The 23,340-nt window shown below is 62.6% G+C and overlaps 1 protein-coding gene across 1 annotated transcript in view; it reads left to right on the top strand.

Annotated features, from left to right (window-relative positions):
- The window catches only part of ADAMTS7 (ADAM metallopeptidase with thrombospondin type 1 motif 7), a 59,794-nt gene extending 38,744 nt beyond the window's left edge, over positions 1-21,050 (top strand). Inside the window, exons 18-31 of the mRNA XM_084868986.1 lie at positions 1,541-1,699; positions 2,783-2,952; positions 3,818-3,954; positions 6,022-6,142; positions 8,412-8,656; positions 9,509-9,644; positions 10,791-10,917; positions 11,867-12,080; positions 14,679-15,677; positions 16,373-16,525; positions 17,075-17,248; positions 17,503-17,649; positions 18,065-18,230; positions 20,699-21,050. Coding sequence (XP_084725112.1) covers positions 1,541-1,699; positions 2,783-2,952; positions 3,818-3,954; positions 6,022-6,142; positions 8,412-8,656; positions 9,509-9,644; positions 10,791-10,917; positions 11,867-12,080; positions 14,679-15,677; positions 16,373-16,525; positions 17,075-17,248; positions 17,503-17,649; positions 18,065-18,230; positions 20,699-20,808 — 3,058 coding nt within the window. The 3' untranslated portion in view covers positions 20,809-21,050. The remainder of the gene's footprint in view (positions 1-1,540; positions 1,700-2,782; positions 2,953-3,817; positions 3,955-6,021; positions 6,143-8,411; positions 8,657-9,508; positions 9,645-10,790; positions 10,918-11,866; positions 12,081-14,678; positions 15,678-16,372; positions 16,526-17,074; positions 17,249-17,502; positions 17,650-18,064; positions 18,231-20,698) is intronic.
- Positions 21,051-23,340: the final 2,290 nt, after the last annotated feature.

The following is a 23,340-nucleotide window of genomic DNA, read 5'->3' as shown; positions in this document are numbered from 1 at the left end:
TCAGTGTTTTTCAACCTTTTTTGGGCAAAGGCACACTTGTTTCATGAAAAAAATCACGAGGCACACCACCATTAGAAAATGTTAAAAAATTTAACTCTGTGCCTATATTGACTATATATAAAGTAATTCTCTTGAATAGGAATCAAATAAACACAAAGAAAGTATTTTATAATTACTTTATTATGAAATATTAAGTAAACAAAATAGTGAAAAATTATAAAATTCTTGTCTTGTCTGCACCTACGGCACACCAGGCAACATCTCTGTGCCGCGGAACAGCGGTTGAAAAACGCTGTTATATATATTATATATATTATATATATTATATATATTATATATATTATATATATTATATATATTATATATTTTATTGATTTCTTTTTTTACAGACAGGAAGGAAGGAGAGAGAGAGAGAGAGAGTTAGAAACATCCATCAGCTGCCTCCTGCACACCCCCTCCTGGGGAAGTGCCCGCAACCAAGGTCCATGCCCTTGACCGGGATCGAACCCGGGACTCTTCATTTCGCTGGCCGATGCTCTACCCACTGAGCCAAACCAGTTAGGGCCGTGGTTGGCAAACTGTGGCTCGTGAGCCACATGCAGCTCTTTGGCCCCTTGAGTGTGGCTCTTCCACAAAATACCACGGCCTGGGCGAGTCTGTGTTGAAGAAGTGGCGTTAGAAGTTTCAGTTTAAAAAATGTGGCTCTCCAGAGAAATGTCAATAGTTGTGCTGTTGATATTTGGCTCTGTGGACGGATGAGTTTGCCGACCACTGGGTTAAGGCAATAAAAAAATATATATAATATATTTTATTGACTTTTTTACAGAGAGGAAGGGAAAGGGATAGATATTTAGAAACATGGATGAGAAACATCCATCAGCTGCCTCCTGCACACCCCCCACTGGGGATGTGCCCGCAACCAAGGTACATGCCCTTGACCAGAATCGAACCTGGGACCTTTCAGTCCGCAGGCCGACGCTCTATCCACTGAGCCACACCGGTTTCGGCAAAATATTTAAAAAATATATATTTTATTGATTTTTTTACAGAGAGGAAGGGAGAGAGATAGTTAGAAACATCGATGAGAGAGAGTCATCGACCAGCTGCCTCTTTCACACCCCCCACTGGGGATGTGCCCACAACCAAGGTACATGCCCTTGACCGGAATCGAACCTGAGACCTTTCAGTACTCAGGCCGATGCTCTACCCACTGATCCAAACCGGTTTCGACGGCAAAATATAATTTTTAAAAAATTGATTTCAGAGAGTAAGGGAGAGAAAAAGAGAGAGACATCCATGATGAGAGAGAATTACAGATCGGCTGCCTCCTGCACACCCCACACTGGGGATTGAACCCGCCACCCAGGCATGTGCCCTGACCGGGAATCGAACCCTGACCTCCTGGTTCAAGGTCGACGCTAACTCCTGAGCCACACCGGCCGGGCTGGCTACCCCTCCTGGGCCCCTCTCCAGGCCTCCCCGCCCCCGCTGTGCCTCCCCAGGGGGAGCGGGGGGACCGGGAGGCGGCGGCCTGACCCCGTGTGTCCCCGCAGTGGTGCCTGGGCGGGCAGTGCGTGTCGGTGGACCTGCAGCCCCAGGTGGTGGACGGCGGCTGGTCGGGCTGGACTGCCTGGTCCGCCTGCTCGCGGAGCTGCGGGACGGGAGTGCAGAGCTCGGAGAGGCAGTGCACCGAGCCCGCGTGAGTGTGGGGCCCGGGCCCGGGGCAGGCGGGATGGGGCGGGGGGCGGAGGGAAGGGGGGAGGGTCCCGGGCCTGGGGCAGGGGGAGGGGGGCCGGGAGCGGGGACCGAGCCTCCGGTGGTCAGCAGTGTTCCCACCAACAGGGCCCAAAGCCAGAATTTCCAACCACTGTCCTCGGGTCACTGGTGTGGGGGGGTGGTCCCCACTGCTGGCCCATTGCTCAGAGGGGCAGACTGAGGCCCGGGAAGGGAAGGACGCACCCGCAGGCAGGAGAGGACAGTGCTCAAGCCCTTAGATCCCGGCCTTAGATGGGTCAGGAGTCCCCCCCACACCCCCTTCCGGTGTGAGAACCCGGGACCCTTCAGTCCGCAGACCGACACTCTATCCACTGAGCAACACTGGCTACAGTCTGGCCTCTTCATTCTTTTATTTTTTCATTTATTTATTTATTTATTTATTTATTTATTTTTTAAAGCTTTATTTTTTTAATTTTTTTAAAAAATATATTTTATTGATTTTTTACAGAGAGGAAGGGAGAGAGAGATAGAGAGTTAGAAACATCGATGAGAGAGAGTCATCGACCAGCTGCCTCTTGCACACCCCCTACTGGGGATATGCCCGCAACCGAGGTACATGCCCTTGACCGGAATCGAACCCGGGTCCCTTCAGTCCCCAAGCCGACGCTCTATCCATTGAGCCAAACCAGTTTCGGCCATTCTTTTATTTTTAAATATAATTTTATTGATTTTTTTTTTTTTTTTTTTTTTTTTTTTTTACAAAAAGGGAGAGGGATAGAAACATCGATGAGAGAGAATCATCGATCAGCTGCCTCCTGCACGCCCCCCACTGGGGATGTGCCCGCAACCCAGTACGTGCCCTTGACCGGAATCGAACCCAGGACCCTTCAGTTCCCAGGCTGAGCTTTATCCACTGGGCCACACCGCTAGGGTCCCAGCCCCACGCTATAGAGGAGGAGGCGGCCCAGAGAGGGCAGGAGACCTGCCCGGGGCACACAGCGGCGGGCGCTGGCAGGCGTCAGGGGTCCCGGTGCGGGGGCTGAGCCCTGTCTGGGGTCCCCCGCAGGCCCAAGAACAGGGGCCGGTTCTGCGTGGGCGAGCGGCGGCGCGTGCGGCTCTGCAACGTGCAGGGCTGCGCGCCGGGCAGCCCCTCCTTCCGCGCCGTCCAGTGCGGCCAGTTCGACGCCACGCCCTACCGCGGCCAGCTGTACAAGTGGGTGCCGCAGCAGACTGACCGTGAGTCTGCCCGCACCCCGGCTGCTCCCCCCTACACACCCCCCCACGCAGTGGGGTGCTGCCCCTCCCTCCCCCCGCCAGTGGGGTGCTCCCCCTCCCTCCCCCCGCCAGTGGGGTGCTCCCCCTCCCCCCCCCCGGCCAGTGGGGTGCTCCCCCTCCCTCCCCCCGCCAGTGGGGTGCTCCCGCTCCCTCCCCCCGCCAGTGGGTGCTGCCCCTCCCTCCCCCCGCCAGTGGGTGCTGCCCCTCCCTCCCCCCGCCAGTGGGGTGCTCCCCCTCCCTCCTCCCGCCAGTGGGTGCTGCCCCTCCCTCCTCCCGCCAGTGGGTGCTGCCCCTCCCTCCCCCCCGCCAGTGGGGAGCTGCCCCTCCCCCCCCGCCAGTGGGGAGCTGCCCCTCCCCCCCCGCCAGTGGGGTGCTCCCCCTCCCTCCTCCCGCCAGTGGGTGCTGCCCCTCCCTCCTCCCGCCAGTGGGTGCTGCCCCTCCCTCCCCCCCGCCAGTGGGGAGCTGCCCCTCCCCCCCCGCCAGTGGGGAGCTGCCCCTCCCCCCCCCCGCCAGTGGGGAGCTGCCCCTCCCCCCCCGCCAGTGGGGTGCTCCCCCTCCCCCCCCGCCAGTGGGGTGCTCCCCCTCCCCCTCCCGCCAGTGGGGTGCTCCCCCTCCCTCCTCCCGCCAGTGGGGTGCTCCCCCTCCTTCCCTCCGCAAGTGGGGTGCCCCCCCTCCCTCCTTCCGCCAGTGGGGTGCCCCCCCAGCCCCTCTGGATGGCAGGAGGGCGGCCTGTGGGTGCCTCCGCCGTGTGGGTGGTGGAGGGCGTCTCCGGGGCCCCAGGACGCCTGCCCGGGGGCCCTCACGGCTCCCGCCCTTGCGCCGCCAGTGGCCCCCTGCGAGCTGCACTGCAAGCCGGAGGGCGAGTCCTTCAGCGACCGGTTCCGGGACGCCGTGCTGGACGGCACGCCCTGCTACGAGGGCCGCCGGGGCAACAGGGACGTCTGCATCAACGGCATCTGCCAGGTGCGCCCCCTGGAGGCCTCCCTCACCCGCCCCGCCCCGCCCCCGGAGGGTCTCTCACCCGTACTGTCCCCTGGGAGGAGCGTCACTACAGGCCCCGCCCCCTGGGAGGGTCATTACTGTAGGCCCCTATCATAGGCCCCCATGGCCTACGAGTCTTTAAACCACGCCCCCGGGAGGGTCTTTATTCTAGGCCCCGCCCCCAGGGTTCTTTACTCTAGGCCCCGCCCCCGAGAGGCACCCCACCACAGGCCCCGCCCCCGGGGGTTCTTTACTCTAGGCCCCGCCCCCATGAGGCGCCCCACCACAGGCCCCGCCCCTGGGGGGGTTCTTTACTCTAGGCCCCGCCCCCATGAGGTGCCCTACCACAGGCCCCGCCCCTGGGGGGGTTCTTTACTCTAGGCCCCGCCCCCATGAGGCGCCCCACCACAGGCCCCACCTCCGGGGGGGGTCTTTACTCTAGGCCTCGCCCCCGGGAGGTGCCCCACCACAGGCCCCGCCCCCGGGGGTTCTTTACTCTAGGCCCCACCCCCGTGAGGTGCCCCACCACAGGCCCCGCCCCCAGGGGTTCTTCACTCTAGGCCCCGCCCCCGGGAGGTGCCCCACCACAGGCCCCGCCCCCAGGGGTTCTTTACTCTAGGCCCCGCCCCCGGGAGGTGCCCCACCACAGGCCCCGCCCCCAGGGGTTCTTTACTCTAGGCCCCGCCCCCGGGAGGCGCCCCACCACAGGCCCCGCCCCCGGGGGGTCTTTACTCTAGGCCCCGCCCCTGTGAGGCGCCCTACCACAGGCCCCGCCCCCGGGGGTTCTTTACTCTAGGCCCCGCCCCCATGAGGCGCCCTACCACAGGCCCCGCCCCCGGGGGGGTCTTTACTCTAGGCCCCGCCCCCGGGAGGTGCCCCACCACAGGCCCCGCCCCCAGGGGTTCTTTACTCTAGGCCCCGCCCCGGGGAGGTGCCCCACCACAGGCCCCGCCCCCAGGGGTTCTTTACTCTAGGCCCCGCCCCGGGGAGGCGCCCCACCACAGGCCCCGCCCCCGGGGGTTCTTTACTCTAGGCCCCGCCCCCATGAGGCGCCCTACCACAGGCCCCGCCCCCGGGGGGGTCTTTACTCTAGGCCCCGCCCCCGGGAGGTGCCCCACCACAGGCCCCGCCCCCAGGGGTTCTTTACTCTAGGCCCCGCCCTGGGGAGGTGCCCCACCACAGGCCCCGCCCCCAGGGGTTCTTTACTCTAGGCCCCGCCCCGGGGAGGCGCCCCACCACAGGCCCCGCCCTTGGCGGACCTCCTTTCTCCGCCGCCTGCCCCGCCCACAGCAACCTTCTCTGAGCTCCTCTCCAAGCTGCGCGTTCCTGGTTCTGCCCTGACACCGTTGAATGCAGCCTCCCCCCTCAAACCCTCCCAACCCGGCACCTCTCAGCAGAGGCCCCCACTCCTCCTGACTGACACCCTCACCACCTCCGCTTCCTTTTCTCGGCGCCCTCGCCCCCTGGGGCTTCTCTTCCTGGAACCGCCAGGAACCGGGAGCCCAGGCTCCGCCTCCTCTCAGCCACTGTCTTTTTTAAAAAAAAAAAAATTTATTGATGAGAGAGAAACATCCATCAACTGCCTCCTGCACACCCTCTACTGGGGGGATGTGCCCGCAACCAAGATCCATGCCCTTGACCGGAATCGAACCCGGGACCCTTCAGTCCGTAGGCCGATGCTCTATCCACTGAACCACACCAGCTAGGGCCCAGCCGCTGTCTTGCTGCTGCTTCTGAGGCCTGAGGCCTGGGCTCTGAGGCGGAAAGCAGCAGGGGGTGTGAACCCCAGGGCCTGTGACCCCGATTCCTGTCCGCACAGATCACCCACAGAGGGCCAGCCCTCCTGTCCCCGTCCCCCTGCACCTCCCCACTCCCTGCCCCACCTCTCATCTCCTGCGGCCTCCCAGCACGGATCCACCTGCCTCCCTGGTACACGTGGGAGGAGGCCAGGGCTTGGGGAGGGAGGGGGCAGAGGGGTCGCCTTGGGGTCCCCGCCCAAGCCGCACGCCCGCCCTCAGCAGCCCCGGGGCCTCCCCCTCTGTCTTGCAGAACGTGGGCTGCGACTTTCAGATAAACTCCGGCGCCGTGGAGGACCGCTGCGGCGTGTGCAGGGGCAACGGCTCCACCTGCCACACCGTGAGCTGGGTCTTCCAGGAGCACGCGCCCCTCGGTATGGCCGCGCCCCGCCCCGCGCCCTCCGCCGGGCTGTGTGCGTGGCCGGGAGCCACGCAGATGGGGCGCTCCGCCCAGACCCAATGAGTGACCCGTCCCACGGGGCGTCCGGCCTCCGGCCCCTGGACAGGAGCCCGGGGTGGGCTCTCAGGCTCCCACGGGGAGCTCCCGCCCTTTCCGAGGGTCCCTGCCCTCCAGGCAGCCGCAGGGACGCCCCCAGCCCCACGCCCTCCGCTCCGGGGGCCCGTGTCCGCAGACAGGCAGGGGTGACCGTGTGCACCCCGCTGACTACAGAGGGGGCCGTGGCCGAGAGGGCTGCCTGTCGGGTCGGGTAAACGGGCCCCGTTAGCCCTCGCCGGTGGGTGCGGCGGAGGGAGGCCCAGAGGGCTGGGGAGCACCGAGGGGGGCGTCTCCGGCCTGGGGGAGGTCAGGGAAGGCTCCCTGGAGGAGGGGGCAGGGGAGCGGGATCAGAAAGAGAAAAGAAAAGGGAGAGAGAGAGTCAGGTGGAGCTTGTGCCACACACACACACACACACACAGACACACACGCACAGACACACACACAGACACATACACATGCACAGAGACACACACAGACACACACGCACAGACACACACACAGACACATACACATACACAGAGACGCGCACACAGAGACACACAGACACACACAGACACACACACACGCACAGAGACACACGCACACACACGCGCACGCACAGAGACACGCACAGAGACACACACATGCACAGACACACGCACAGAGACGCACACACACGCGCACGCACAGAGACACACATGTACAGAGACACACAAAAACACACAGACACACACGCACAGAGACACACACACAAAAACACACACACACAGACACACACGCACAGAGACACACACACACACACGCACAGACACACACATACACACGGCGTGGAGGAAGGAAGGTCCGCGGTCGGGGCTGGCGAGGGAGGCAGGGTTCGGTCAGATCCCCGAGAAGCTGTCCTCAGACCCCACGGCCTGATGGGAGCACAGCCCACGGAGCCCATGGCCTGATGGGAGCACAGCCCTCAGACCCCACGGCCTGATGGGAGCACAGCCTTCAGACCCCACGGCCTGATGGGAGCACAGCCCTCAGACCCCACGGCCTGATGGGAGCACAGCCCACGGAGCCCACGGCCTGATGGGAGCACAGCCCCCGGAGCCCACGGCCTGATGGGAGCACAGCCCCCGGAGCCCTTCCCCCTGCCTCACCGCTCGGTGCTCACATCCCCTCCCCCTGCGACACGGGGTCACAGCAGAGCCTGCGGCACACGGCTGCGGCCCGGGCACAGCGCTCACAGCCGTCCCGGCGCCGGATGGACGGCAGGAAGCGGAGGACAGACGCCCAGGCGGAGGGAGGAGGGTTGTTTGTTTGTTTGTTTGTTTGCCAGCAGCCTGGGGCGTGAAATCGTGCACCCTAGGCCTGGCTGGTGATCGGGGCGATCAGGAGGGGGCGGGCCCATTGGCACCCGCCTTGGCCAGCCTTCGGCCTGCAGGCTGGGGGCAGCTCCTGCATTGAGCGTCTGCCCCCTGGTGGTCAGTGCGCATCATGGCGATGGGGGGGGGGGGCTCCCCTGTTGGGTTGATTTGCATATTAGCCTTTTATTATATAGGATTTAATTTAATTTTTTTTTTTTTAAAGAAGTTTCATTCCTTTTGTCAAATACCAAATAAGGGATGCTTTTTTTAAAAAAAATTATTTTTTAAATATTTTATTGATTTTTCACAGAGAGGAAGAAAGAGGGATAGAGGGATAGAGTTAGAAACATCGACCAGCTGCCTCCCGCACACCCCGTACTGGGGATGTGCCCGCAACCAAGGTGCATGCCCTGGACCGGAATTGAACCCGGGACCTTTCAGTCCGCAGGCTGACGCTGTATCCACTGAGCCACCCCGGCCTTGGCTAAACTTTTACTTTCAAATATATTCTGTATTGCTTTCAGAGGAAGGGAGAGAGAGAGAGAGAGAGAGAAACATCCATGATGAGAGAGAACCACAGACCGCTGCCTCCTGCAGGCTCCCCACTGGGGATGGAGCCCGCCACATGAGCATGCATGCCTGTGCCCGGACGGGGAATCGAATCGTGGCCCCCTGGCTCCTAGGCCAACCTCAGCCCTGGAGCCGCACCGGCCGGGCCTAACGCTCCAGCTCTGAAGCTGGCGGCGGGGAAGAGGGGAGAGGGAGGAGGTGGGGCGGGCGGCGGGGCTCACCCCGCACCGCCCCGGCCCCCAGGGTACGTGGACGTGGGCCAGATCCCGGCCGGCGCCCGGGAGATCCTGATCAAGGAGCTGGTCCCGTCCGGCAACTTCCTGGTGCTGCGGGGCCAGGACGCGGGCCGCTACCACCTCAACGGGCAGTGGAGCATCCATCACCAGGGCGCCCACCCCATCGCCGGCACCGTCTTCACCTACGTGCGCGACGGCCACCTGGAGCGGCTCACCGCCCCCGGCCCCACCAACGAGTCCCTCTGGATCCAGGTTCCCCCCCTCACCACCGCCCCCCATTCCGGCCCCCCCCGCCCCCCATTCCGGCCCCCCCTGCCCCCCCATTCCGGCCCACCCCACCTCCCCGCCCCCCGCCCCCCCATTCCCATTCCGACCCCCCCGCCTCCCCATTCCGGCCACTCCCCGCCCCCCGCCCCCCCATTCCCATTCCGGCCCCCCTGCCCCCCCATTCCGGCCCCGGCCCCTGCCCCCCACATTCCGGCCGCCCCCCCGCCCCTCCCTGGCCCAGGCCCGGCTGGGGAATAGAGGAAAGGTGACCAGACGTCCCGCTTTGGGCGGGACAGTCCCGATTTTTTACCATTTTATTTTATTTTATTTTTATTTATTTTTAAAATATATTTTATTGATTTTTTTTGCAGAGAGGAAGGGAGAGATAGAGAGCTGGAAACATCGATGAGAGAGAGTCATCGATCAGCTGCCTCCTGCATGCCCCCCACTGGGGATGTGCCCGCAACCAAGGTACATGCCCCGGAATCGAACCTGGGACCCTTCAGTCCGCAGACCGACGCTCTATCCACTGAGCCACACCGGTCTCCGCAGAATCGGGACTTTTTTAAAACGCTGCAGGACGCGGGACAAATGGTTACAAATTGGGACTGTCCCGCCAAAAGCGGGACGTCTGGTCACCTTAGAATAGAGGCCGCTGGCCCTGGGGCCGGAGAAAGCCCGGGGTTAGTCCCAGAGCCTGGCCCTGGCCTGGCTGGCCTATGGGAAGTGAGGAAGGGGGGCTGCCTCAGTTTCCCCATCTCTATAGTGGGTCCCGGGGGTGGCTGGGTGGGCGGAGAGGGTGCTGGGAGCTCATGCCCTCCCCTCCCGCCCCCCCAGATGCTGTTCTATGAGGCGAACCGCGGTCTGTACTACGAGTACACCATCCAGCGGGACTCCATCCCCCCGGGCGTGGCCACGGAGTTCTCCTGGGCCTACGGGGCCTGGACCGACTGCCCGGTCACCTGCGGCAAAGGTGAGGGCGGGGCTGGTCCCCGGGCCTCCGTCCAGCCCGCCGTCATGGAGCCTGGGGCTTGCTGCGCTGAGCCTCACTCTGCCCGTCTGTACAATGGGCCCGTCTCAGCGGGTCCCCGGGACGTGCATGCTAGCGGGGGCGGTCACCCCGTGGAGCTACGTGCACATGTCATCCTCAGAGGTAGCTGTTATTTTTTAATTTTTATTTATTTATTTATTTGCTATATTTTATTGATTTTTTTTTTTTTTACAGAAAGGAAGAGAGAAGGATAGAAACATCCATCAGCTGCCTCCTGCACAGCCCCCGCTGGGGATGTGCCCGCAACCAAGGTACATGCCCTTGATCGGAATTGAACCTGGGACCCTTCAGTCCGCAGGCTGATGCTCTATCCACTGAGCCACACCGGTTTCGGCTATTTTTAATTTTAACTATATTTCTTTATTGGTTTCAGAGAGAAGAGGAGAGAGAGAAACTTCTGTGATGAGAGAGAATCACGGATCGGCTGCCTCCTGCACGCCCCCCACTGGGGATCGAGCTCACAACCCAGGCAGGTGCTCTTGACCGGAATCGAACCTGGGACCCTTAATCCGCAGGCTGACGCTCTATCCCCTGAGCCAAACTGGCCAGGGCACTGTTATTTTTATTGAATATATTTTTATTGATGTCAGAGAGGAAGGGAGAAGGAGAGAGAGAAACATCCATGAGGAGAGAGGACCAAGGATGGGCTGCCTCCTGCACGCCCCCCACGGACCTGTGCCCCCACCGGGAATCGAACCGTGACCTCCTGGTTCCTAGGTCGGTGCTCAGCCGCTGAGCCACGCCGGGGGCCGGGCCAGGGGGCCGTTCCTTGTTCCTCTCATTCCCAGATGAAGACTCTGAGGTCCAGAGTGGCCCTGAGCCCTAATCCCTAACGCCACGCGCTGCTCCCCGGGGTGGGGTGGGGGCGGGGCCTCGCTGTGGGGAGCGCTGGCCAGAGTGGGCGTGGCCACGCCTGGGGGCGGGGCCTCGCTGTGGGGAGCTCTGGGCAGAGTGGGCGTGGCCACGCCTGGGGGCGGGGCCTCGCTGTGGGGAGCTCTGGGCAGAGTGGGCGTGGCCACGCCTGGGGGGCCCTGAGCCCGGGCCTCACGGCCCCCCGCCCCGCCCCAGGCGTGCAGAGGCAGATGGCGTACTGCACGGAGCGGCACTACGGGACGGTGGACAACAGGTACTGCGAGTCCCTGGGCCCGCCCGAGGAGCGCCAGAGGATATGCGTCCGGGATCTCTGCCCGCCCAGGTGAGCCCCCGGCCCCCGCCCCTTGACCCCTGACCGCCCCCTCACCCCTGACCCCGCCAGGTGAGCCCCCTGACCCCTGACCGCCCCCTGCAAGCCTCTGACCAAACCAAGTGAGCCCCCTGACCCCTGACCCCTGACTGCCCCCTGCAAGCCTCTGACCAAACCAAGTGAGCCCCCTGACCCCGGACCCCGCCAGGTGAGCCCCCTGACCCCTGACCCCGCCAAGTGAGCCCCCTGACCCCTCACTGCCCCCATGCAAGCCTCTTACCCCGCCAGGTGAGCCCCCTGACCCCTGACTGCCTCTGACTCCCTGACCCCTGACTGCCCCCCCCTGCAAGCCTCTTACCCCGCCAAGTGAGCCCTCTGACCCCTGACCCCTGACCGCCCCCCCCTGCAAGCCTCTGATCCCGCCAAGTGAGCCCTCTGACCCCTGACTGCTGACCACCTCCTGCAAGCCTCTGACCCCAAGTGAGCCCCCTGACCCCTAATCCCTGTCCGCCCGCCCCCCCTGCAAGCTTCTGATCCCTCCAAGTGAGCCCCTGACCCCTGACCGCCCCCTGCAAGCCTCTGACCAAACCAAGTGAGCCCTCTGACCCCTGACCCCTGACCACCCCCCTGCAAGCCTCTGACCCCGCCAAGTGAGCCCTCTGACCCCTGACTGCCCCCCCTGCAAGCCTCTGACCCGCCCCCTCCAAGAGGCTCTGAGCCTCCCTCTCCAGCTGCAGCTCAGCCCCCACCGCCCCACTGCAGCCTGGGATGCCCCTGCTGCCTTGGCAGGGGTCCGGGGGCTGCACTCTGACCCTGGGCCCTGGGGGCGGGGCCTGACCCGGACGTGGCACTCTGAGAGCACGGCCCCTGGGTCGAGGCCTCGGAGACCCCGTGTGCCGGAGGAGGGGGGGAGGGGAGGGGGGGCCGGCCACCCTGTGCTGACGCCCCGTGCCCCCCCCAGGTGGTGGGCCAGCGACTGGCAGGCTTGCTCCCAGTCCTGCGGGCCCGGCGGCTTCGCGCGGCGGACGGTGTACTGCCTGCGCAGCCTGGGCCTGGGCACCTTCGCGGACATGCTGCCCGCCGACTGCGGGGACGCGCCCGCGCCGCCCGCCCTGCAGCCCTGCAACCAGCACGTGCCCTGCCCGTCCCGGTGGGCCTTCGGGCAGTGGACCCCGGTGAGCAGCGGGGGCGGGGGCTGCCCTGGCTCCCCGCTTTTTAAAAATACGCACGGAGTGGCCAGATAATTATGTTAGTATGCGTTCAGAGGTCATCATCCTCTGGCCACTCTGTGTATATCTATATCTGTATCTATATCTATATCTATATCTGTATCTGTATCTATATCTGTATCTGTATCTATATCTATATCTATATCTATATCTATATCTATTTATCTCTATCCCTATATCTAAATCTATATCTATATCTGTATCTTTATCTATATCTATATCTATATCTATATCTATTTATCTCTATCCCTATATCTAAATCTATATATATATCTATATATCTATATCTATATCTATATCTATACATCTATATATCTATATCTATATCTATCTGTATCTATATCTATACCTATATCTATATCTGTCTATATCTATATATATATATCTATATCTATATCTATATATCTACATATCTATATATCTATATCTATACCTATGCCTATATCTACATCTATATATCTAAATCTATATCTATATATCTATATATCTATGTCTATATCTATCTATATCTATGTCTATATCTATCTATATCTATATCTATACATCTATATATCTATATCTATATCTATCTATATCTATTTCTATATCTATATCTATACCTATATCTATATCTGTCTATATATATCTATATCTATATCTATATCTATATCTATCTATATATCTATATATCTATATATCTATGTCTATATCTATATCTATATCTATACCTATATCTACATCTATATATCTAAATCTATATATATCTATATATCTATGTCTATATCTTATCTATATATCTATATATCTATATATATCTATAGAAACCTCAGTGACCGTGATGACCTGTCGAACGACCCGTCCACTGGTCACTGTGATGTGCACTGACCACCAGGGGGCAGATGCTCAGTGCAGGCGCTGCCCCCTGGTGGTCAGTGCACTCCCACAGTGAACCTCCCGTGGTCCCTCCCCCTGGGGATCGGCCCCAACTGGGACTGGGAGAGAAGGCCCCGATTACCAGCCAGGCTGAGGGACCCCACCCGTGCCTGATTTCATTCACTGGGCCTCTAGTGTGTGTGTGTGTGTGTGTGTGTGTGTGTGTGTATACACACACACATATATATTTGAGGCCCAGTGCATGAATCCGTGCATGGGTGGGGTCCAGCCAGCCTGGCCAGGGGGAGGGGACATGGGCAGTTGGCCGGCCTGCCTGCTGGTCGAACTCCTGGTCGAGGGGACCATTTGCATATGAGCCTTTTATTTTATAGGATAGACACGGAGTGGCCAGATGATTATGCGTCCAGAGATCATCATCATCTGGCCATTCGGTGTACCTACCTAATAAAAGAGCAGCATGCTAATTGACCGTACCTTTGTGACCCCCACCAGCCAGTCAGGAGTTGGTATGCAAATTAACCCAACAAAGATGGCGGGTTAATTTGCATACACGGGTGCTGAGAGGCAGGGGGCGGGGCGGGATGCTTGTATCACCGCCATGGCGAGGACACAGGCATTCTGCCCCGCCCCCAGCCCTTCCAGACCTCTGCGCAGCGAGGTGCCCGCTGCCAGGGGAAGGAAGGCCCCTTGTGGCACAGATCTTCCTGCATCGGCCTCTAGCGTCTGCCTATATAAAGGGCTGCTGTGCAAGGTGTCCCCTCAGGAGGTCAACTAGGAGACCGGGAGGTGGATCCCTCACTGTGACGTGCACTGACCAGCAGGGGGCGGTGCGGGACATTGTGGGAGACCAGCAGCAGCGGTGGCGGGGTGCTGAGGGAGCGAGGGAAGGAGGCTGTGGGGAGGCAGGGAGGTGGGGAACCTGATCAGCCCTGATCGCAGGGCAGGCCTAGGGACCTGCCAGTGCACAAATTTCGTGCACAGGGCCTCTAGCATAGACATGTTTGTATTTGATGTCAGAGAGGAAGGGAGAGCCGAGACCAGTTTGGCTCAGTGGATAGAGCATCGGCTTGGGGACTGAAAGGACCTGGGTTCGATTCTGGTCAAGGGCATGGACCTTGGTTGCGGGCACATCCCCAGTAGGGGGTGTGCAGGAGGCGGCTGTTCGATATTTCTCTCTCATCGATGTTTCTTGCTCTCTATCCCTCTCCCTTCCTCTCTGTACAAAATCAATAAAATATATTTAAAAAAAAAAAAAAGAGGGGAAGGGAGAGAGAGAGAGAGAGAGAGAGAGAGAGAGAGAGAGAGAGAGAGAAACATTGATGAGGAGAGAGCATCATGGATCGGCTGCCTCCTGCACGCCCCCCACTGGGGATGGAGCCCACAACCCAGGCCTGTGCCTGATGGGGAATCGAACCCTGACCTCCTGGTTCCTAGGTCAACGCTCCGCCCCAGAGCCAGGCTGGCCGGCGGCTCCACTCTTGGGCGTGGGCTGCAGGGGGCGCCCTGGCTGCCAGATGCCCTGGTGGAAATGGGTGGGGATGAGGGCTGGGTATTCCAGGTCCAGCCGGTTGGTCCCCAAACCCAGGGGCCTGGGATGGGGGCGCGTGTGGGGCTGGGGGGGGGCAGCTGGGAGCTCCCGGCTGACCCCCCGCCCTGCGGCCCTCCCCGCAGTGCTCCGTGACCTGCGGGCCCGGCGTGATCCGGCGGGCCGTGGCCTGCACCCAGGACGCCGGCGTGCCCTGCGACGAGGCCGAGCGGCCGCCCAGCCAGGCGCCCTGCCTCCTGCGGCCCTGCCTGCAGCCGCCGGACGGCCCCGAGGGCCCCGAGGGCTCGGGCAGCGGCGGCGGCGGGGGCGGGCTGCTCGGCCAGGAGCTGGACAACGAGGTGGACTTCCTGCCCGGCCACCCGGCGCACCAGCCTCCGGGCGCCGTGCTGCCCACTGAGCCGCCCGGCCCCGGCAACGCCATCCGCCAGGCCGGGCCCGAGCTGGGCCCGCCGGGGCCGGCCGTGGTGGACGACTTCTACTACGACTACAACTTCATCCGCTTCCACGAGAACCTGGCCGGGGACGGGGACGGGGACGAGGACGGGGACGGGGCCGGGGGGCCGGGCCTGCACCCCTCTTCCTCCCCGCCCCCCCAGAGCGGCCCCTCGGAGCCCCCCGCGCCTCGGCCCAGCCCGGCGGGCCCCCACCCGCCCCCGCCTGCGGGGCGGACACCCTGGGACCCTCTGCTCAACTTCCTGCCGGAGGAGGACACCCCCATGGAGATCCCGGCCCCCGCGGCCGAGGGCCACACGCCCGCCACCCCGGGGACCCCCGAGGCGCCCCCAGCCCCCAGCCGGCCGCCCCCTCCGCGGTGGGAGAGCACCAACGAGGTCCCCGAGGACGACGAGGGCGGCCCCCCGGGCCCGTTTCTCCTGCCGGGGTTCCCCGAGGCACCCCCGCCGCCCCCCGCCCGCCCCTCGCCCCAGCCTGACCCGGAGGCGCTGTGGCCCGGCGTTTGGGGCGTCCCTCCCGCGGCCCCTCTGCCCGAGGCTCCCCCCGGCCCGGCCCCAGGGGACCCGCAGACCCCAGCGGGGCCCCGGGGACAGGAGCCGGGCGCCCCGGCCCCCCCGAGCCCGGCCCCGCCGACCGGGAACGCCAGCTGGGAAGTGGGAGACTGGAGCCAGGCAAGTGTCGGCGGGCCGCGCCCCCCCTGCCTCAGTTTCACCGCTGAGCGGTGGGCGGGAGGGGGCAGGCCTAGGGGGGCCCCACCTCCCTGCGGCTCCGGGGGCCGCACAGGCCCTCCCCCGACCAGCCCGGGGCCACCCCCATGTTCCTCTCCCTCAGCCTTGAATGCCCCCAGGATGGGGCGGGGAGCTCACCCCCGTACCCGGCAGGGTGGGGGGGGCGGGGCAGCCCCCCGTTAGCGGGGCCCCCCCAGAGGCTCTCTCCTCCTCCAGCTGTACCCGCTCTCAGGGCCTGCAGGGGTCCGAGAGGCCTGGCACCCCGCGGCCCCCCAGCTCCCCCTCCCCTGCACCCCGGATTGTCCCTGAGGAGGAGGGAGCCCCCGTTCGGGCCCCTGCTGTGGGGGTGGGGGTGGGGGTGGGGGTGGGGTCTGTCTGCCCACCTGTGTCCCCCCTGAACCACCTCTCAGCCCCGTCGCCGTCCCCTGGGGAGGCGGGCGGGCGGGGGGAGGAGCCCATTTTGCAGATGGGAAGACTGAGGCCCTGGGAGCGGAGATGCAGACACACCCCCCTCCCTCCGCTCCCCCATGGGCAGCCCGGGTGTGGGGCTGAGGGAGGGGGGCCGGGTGCGGGGCTGGAGGGAGAGGGGGAGGGGGGCGCCCGCCCTCACGCCCCGCCCCCCCCCCCCCCCCCCTCAGTGCTCCACCAGCTGCGGGCTGGGCGCCTCCTGGAGGGCCGTGCGCTGCAGCTCGGGCCGCGAGGAGGACTGCGCGCCCGAGGGCCGCCCGCAGCCCGCCCGCCGCTGCCACCTGCGGCCCTGCGCCACCTGGCGCGCCGGCAACTGGAGCAAGGTGCGTGCGGGCGGGAGGGGGGGGCCCTGCCCGCCCACAGGCCTGTTCCCCCCCGTCCCCCCAGTGCTCCCAGGGCTGGGGGGGCTCTGTGCCCGCCCACATGCCCGTCCCCCCGTGTCCCCCCCCCCGTCCCCCCAGTGCTCCCAGGGCTGCGGGGGGGGCTCTGTGCCCGGCCCCCCTGTCCCCCCAGTGCTCCCAGGGCTGGGGGGGCTCTGTGCCCGCCCACATGCCCGTCCCCCCCCCCCCCCCGTCCCCCCAGTGCTCCCAGGGTTGCGGGGGGGGGGCTCTGTGCCCGCCCACATGCCCGGCCCCCCGCCCCCCCTGTCCCCCCAGTGCTCCCAGGGCTGCGGCGGGGGGGCTCTGTGCCCGCCCACATGCCCGTCCCCCCCCCCCCCCCCGTCCCCCCAGTGCTCCCAGGGCTGCGGCGGGGGGCTCTGTGCCCGCCCACATGCCCGGCCCCCCGCCCCCCCTGTCCCCCCAGTGCTCCCAGGGCTGCGGCGGGGGGGGGCTCTGTGCCCGCCCACATGCCTGTCCCCTCTGTGCTCCCAGTGCTCCCAGGGCTGCGGCGGGGGCCTCTCGGTGCGGGACGTGCAGTGCGTGGACGCCCGGGACCTGCGGCCGCTGCGGCCCTTCCACTGCCAGCCCGGGCCCGCCCCGCCGCCCGCCCGCCGGCCCTGCGGCTCCCAGCCCTGCCTGAGCTGGTACACCTCCTCCTGGCGGGAGGTGAGCGCGGGGTGTGTGTGTGTGTGTGTGTGTGTGTGTGTGCTGGAGGGGGAGGGGGGTGGAGGGGGTGGGTGATGGGCCCGGAGGGGGTGACGGGCAGGCTCCCTGGCCCTACCCTGACCCCTGACCCCTGACCCCTGGCCCCTGACCCCTGACCTGCCAGTGCTCGGAGGCCTGCGGAGGGGGGTGATGGGCGGGCTCCCCGGCCTGGCCCTGACCCCTGACCCCTGGCCCCTGACCCCCGCCCCCGCCAGTGCTCGGAGGCCTGCGGAGGGGGCGAGCAGCACCGCCTGGTGACCTGCCCGGAGCCCGGCCTGTGCCCCGAGGCGCTGAGGCCCAACGCCACGCGGCCCTGCAACACGCACCCCTGCACCCAGTGGGCCGTGGGGCCCTGGGGCGAGGTGAGGGCCGGGGCGGGGGGGCAGGAGAGGGAGCAGAGGAGGGCGTGTGCGGGAGGGGTTCCCGCGGAGACCTGAGGGGTCATCGGTGTGAAGAGGTGGCGGGGGGGGGGGGGGGGGGGGTGTGGGGGGACCAGGCCGGCGGGGGGCAGTGGGGGGCAGTGGGGGGACCTGGGGGGCCGGCGGGGGGCGGTGCCGGCCGCGGTGACCCCCCCCCCCCCCCGCAGTGCTCGGCCCCGTGCGGCGGCGGGGTGCAGCGGGGGGCGGCGGGGTGCAGCGGGGGGTGGCGGGGTGCAGCGGGGGGTGGCGGGGTGTAATGGGGGGCAGTTGGGGGGACCAGGCTGGCGGGGGGCAGTGGGGGGACCTGGGGGGCCGGCGGGGGGCCGTGCCGGCCGCGGTGACCCCCCCCCCCCCGCAGTGCTCGGCCCCGTGCGGCGGCGGGGTGCAGCGCCGGGTGATCCGCTGCGTGAACACGCACCGGGGGCTGCCCGAGGAGGACAGCGCGCGCTGCGCCCACGAGCCCTGGCCCGCCAGCGCCCGGCCGTGCGGCACGCAGGCCTGCGAGGTGTCGGAGCAGCGGCAGGGTGAGTGTCCGCCGGGGGCGCCCTGGCTCCGGGGCCGGCGGGGTCGGGCGGAGGGCCGGACGGGGGGCTGGGGGGCCGGGGGGCCGGGCGGGCGGGGACCCCGCCTCCCGCAGCCTCCGCCCACGCGGCTGCGCCGTCCTGCTGGGGGACCGTGACACGTGACCTTGGGAGCCTTTCCTGGGTGACCCTGGGCGGCCTCTGACCCCGGGAGGCCGGGGGTCCCTGAGCCGGAGCCGGTCCCGCTGGGCCCGGCCTGACCGCTGCCCCCCCGGGCCCCCCACACCCGGCTTCCGGCCAGCCAGCCCTCCTGGGGGACGGGCCTGAGGCAGAGGAGGCTCCGGACACACACAGGCACCTGTGCTCTCACGCATGCACACGCGCGCACACCCCAGGTACTCACACATGCATGCACATGTGTACACACAATTTTGTGAACACAAGTGTGCATGCACACACACAAATACATGTGTGCGTGCACACGCAACACACGTACCCACACATGCACACAGTTCCGTGAACACGTGTGCATGCACACACACACGCGCACACACAAATACGTGTGTGCACACACGTACCCACGTGTGCACATACACTTTTGTGTGAACATACATGCACACGTATGCATGTGCGTATGTGTATATACACGTGAGTGTGCACACATGCATGTGCGTCCACATATAAGTGAGTGTGCACACACATGTAGACCGTGTGTGCACAGCCCATGTGCCCACACACACATGCATATACAGGTGAGTGCACGCACACATACATAGACACATGCACACACACACACACCCTGCCGTGTGGGAGCTCACTTGCCCTCCGGCCTCCGCACCCTGGTCTCTGAGAGGGGCCGGGCCCCGGGCTGGGACGGGGGGAGGGGGGGGGCGGGGTATGGGGGGGCGGGGGGGCAGGGGGGACCGGGGGGCACCTGTGAGGACTCGGGGTCTCGGGGGCCCCGGTCTTCCCTGGAAGCCACCGTCCCCCGGTCAGGAGGTCCGGGCGCAGGCCCAGGGCCCGTCCCGGGGGTCCCCGCGGCTCCGAGCCTGCCTGCTGCCGGGGCCCCCGGGGGGGAAGGGGGTGCGGGAACGGGGCCTCTGGGGCCGGAACCAGGACCAGCTCCCCGTGAGGCTCTGTCCGTTTTGTTTTGTTTTGTTGATGGTTCTCAGAGAGAGTGGGAGCAGGAGGGAGAGAGAAACCTCGACGGGAGAGAGACACATCCATGGGCTGTCTCCTGCACCCGACCAAAGCCGGGAGGAGCCTGCATTCGTGTCATTTTTAATTTATTATTTTAAAACTATATACTATTGATTTTTTTTTTTTTTTTACAGAGAAGAAGGGAGAGGGAGAGAGAGTTAGAAACATCGATGAGAGAGAAACATCCATCAGCTGCCTCCTGCACACCCCTCCCCGCTGGGGATGTCCCCGCAACCAAGGTCCATGACCTTGACCGGACTCGAACCTGGGACCCTTCCGTCTGCAGGCCGATGCTCTACCCACTGGGCCACACCGGCCGGGGCGGTTCTGGCTTTGGAGGGAGGTCAGGTGGCTGCGCCATGAGCTGCCCCAACAAGGGAGTTTCCGGGCTGCAGCCGCCCGGGGCTGGGGGTGGGGGCGGGGCTGGGGGGGGCTGGGAGCCGGCACCTGGCGCCCCAGGAAGTGGGGTGACTCATGGGGCTGCGTGTCCGACGGGAGAGCCTGGGAGCCCCGGCGGTGAGGTCACCGCGGCGAGGCAGCTGCCGGCGGGCGGCGGGCGCGGACAAAGGAGGACCGCCCCCCCCATGTGAGGAGGCAGGAGCAGGGAGGCCCGCCTGCAGCACCGGCGGGGTCAGAGGTCAGGGGCCCAGACGCAGCTGCTTCCCCGGCCGGCTGGTGTGGCTCAGTGGGTAGAGCGCCGGCCTGCGGACTGAAAGGTCCCAGGTTCGATTCTGGTCAGGGGCATGGACCTTGGTTGCGGGCACATCCCCAGTGGGGGGTGTGCAAGAGGCAGCTGATCGATGTTTCTCTCTCATCGATGTTTCTAGCTCTCTCTCCCTCTCCCTTCCTCTCCGTGAAAAGTCAATAAAATATATTTTAAAAAAATAATAAAATAAGCCGAAACCGGTGTGGCTCAGTGGATAGAGCGTCGGCCTGCAGACTGAAAGGTCCCGTGTTCGATTCCTGTCAGGGGCATGCACCTTGGTTGCGGGCACATCCCTGGCAGGGGGTGTGCAGGAGGCAGCTGATCGATGATTCTCGATGTTTCTAACTCTCTATCCCTCTCTCTTCTCTCTGTAAAAAACTCAATAAAATATATTTTTAAAAAAATAAAATAAAATAAAATCAATGGGAAAACATCCTCAGGGGAGGATTTATAAAAGAAAATAAAAAATAAAGTCAATACTTCAAAACAAAGCTCTGGGGAGGGAGCCCTGACCCCCGGCCCCGTGACCCCCGGTGACCCCCGCCCCCCTGACCCCGCCCCCCAGGCTGCGAGCAGGACCAGCTGCCCTTCGGCTCCTGCGAGAGGCTCCGCCTCCTGGACCGCTGCCGGCTGCCCAGCATCCGCGCCCAGTGCTGCCTCACCTGCGGCGGCTGACCCGCCCCCGCCGGCCCGGCGGGCGGGCGGACGGACGGACGGACAGACCACTGACAGCCACACAGACCTCAGCGCCTCCCCGCCCCCTCCGCGCCCCCCTGGTGCTACGCCGGCCCTGCCCTGCGGGCGGGGACGCCTCAGGTGTTCCTCATTCCCCCCGTGTGTGTACCGTCGTTACCTTGTTATCCTTGTTGTTGTTATTATTATTATTGTTATTATTCTATAAACGAGTATCCACCGTGTCCCCGTGTCGCCTGGCTTCTTCGAGGAGGCGGGAGGGGGTCTCCCGGTCTGAAATCCTGCCCCCTCTCTCCCCCACTGCCTTAAAAAAATAAATAAATAAATAAATAAATAAATAAATATATATATATATATGTATGTATGTATATGCCCAAACCGGTGTGGCTCAGTGGTAGAGCGTCGGTCTGCGGACTCGGGGGTCCCGGGTTCGATTCCGGTCAAGGGCATGTACATTGGTTGCGGGCACATCCCCGGCAGGGGGTCTGCAGGAGGCAGCTGGTCGGTGTCTCTCTCTCATCGATGTTTCTAGCTCTCTGTCCTTTCCCTTCCTCTCTCTAAAAAATCAATAAAATATATTTTAAAAAATATATATATATATATATACACACACCGTGTTTCCCCGAAAATAAGACATCCTCCGAAAATAAGATCTAGCGCATCTTTGGGAGCAAAAATTAATATAAGATACTGTCTTATTTTCAGGGAAACAGGGTGTGTGTGTGTGTGTATATATATATTATATATATATAATTGATTTCAGAGAGGAAGGGAGGAGAGTCAGAAACATCGATGAGAAACATCCATCGGCTGCCTCCTGCACGCCCCCACTGGGGATGAGCCCGCAACCAAGGTCCATGCCCTTGACCGGAATCGAACCCGGGACCCTTCAGTTCGCAGACCGACGCGCTATCCACTGAGCCACACTGGTTAGGGCTGCAAGTTCTTAAAAGAGCCCTCTGTGCTGGGGCTTTGAGCCGTCCACGGAAGGCCCGGCCTGGGACCAGCACTGATAACCACTGATCGGCTGCCTCCTGCACGCCCCCCTCCTGGGGTCTGAGCCTGAAACCCAGGCATATGTCCCCGCCCGGAATGGCACCGTGTCAACCACTGAGCCATACTGGCTGGGCCAGGACCCTCTTAAATGTTTTTTTTTGTTTGTTTTTTTTTTTTAATTCTGGCTCTAAACCGGATTATGACGGGAGGACCTGGCAAAGCAGCTGTGGCTCAGCTGAGTCTGATCTCCGTGAACTTGTAGGTTCAGGCGGGTGTGGGAGGGACCCTGGGCACAGCTGGTTCCTAATCCCAAATACAGAGAAAGGTCCTTATTTGTCTTTTCTGCTGCCTGCAACACCGCTGCATGCCACAGGGGGGCAGCATTTACCTACTTAAAAAAAATACCTATTGAATTTGGAAAATTTTCACTATTGAATTTCTGTTGTGCCGCTTGCAATACCTCGGAGTTGCACAAGGGGGCAGCATTTACCTACTTAAAAAAAATACCTATTGAATTTGGAAAATTTTCACTATTGAATTTCTGTTGTGCCGCTTGCAATACCTCGGAGTGTGCACAGGGGGGCAGCATTTACCTGCTTTTGAAATTTTATTTTCTCTCTTTTAAAAAAAATATATTTTATTGATTTTTTTACAGAGAGGAAGGGAGAGGGATAGAAAGTCAGAAACATCGACGAGAGAGAAACACTGCTCAGCCGCCTCCTGCACACCCCCTACCTGGGATGTGCCCGCAACCAGAGTACATGCCCTTGACCGGAATCGAACCCGGGTCCCTTGAGTCCGCAGACCGATGCTGTATCCAGTGAGCCAAACTGGTTTCGGCTGCTTTTACAATTTTAAAAAAATGTGCTTTGTTAATGGGCCTCAACATTCTGGGACAGAGTTTTGGTCAAGTTGTTTCCCCTGAAAAAGTACCGATTTTTAAAAAACGAATCACTTAGGCCCTGGCCGGTGTGGCTCAATGGATAGAGCGTCAGCCTGGGGACTGAAAGGTCCCGGGTTCGATTCCGGTTAAGGGCATGGACCTTGGTCGTAGGCACATCCCCAGTGGGGGGCGTGCAGGAGGCAGCTGATGGATGCTTCTCTGTCATCGATGTTTCTAACTATTCCTCTCCCTCTCTGTAGAAAAATAAATAAAATATATATGTAAATATTTAAAATGACTTAGAAAAATAAGACAAAACAGAAAAGAAAAAACCCACCACATCCTAATAAGTAAAGACGGCCACACACATGGAGGAGTCCAGGGGCCCAAGGCATGGTCCGCCCTGAGGAAGGAGAGGAGGAAGCTCTGAGGACCATTTATCTGCTTTAAAAAAATATACAAACATATTTTATTGATTGTTTACAGAGAGGAAGGGAGAGGGACAGAGAGCTAGAAACATCGATGAGAGAGAAACATCCATCGGCTGCCTCCTGCACGCCATGCCCCCCACTGGGGATGTGCCCGCAACCAAGGTCCATGCCCTTGACAGGAATCGAACCCTGGACCTCTCAGTC

Source organism: Pipistrellus hanaki (genome assembly GCF_964339955.1).
Source record: "Pipistrellus hanaki genome assembly, chromosome: 21".
Lineage (NCBI taxonomy): Eukaryota > Metazoa > Chordata > Mammalia > Chiroptera > Vespertilionidae > Pipistrellus > Pipistrellus hanaki.
The sequence above is the reverse complement of the archived record's forward strand: the minus strand, read 5'-3'. Positions and strand labels throughout refer to the sequence as shown.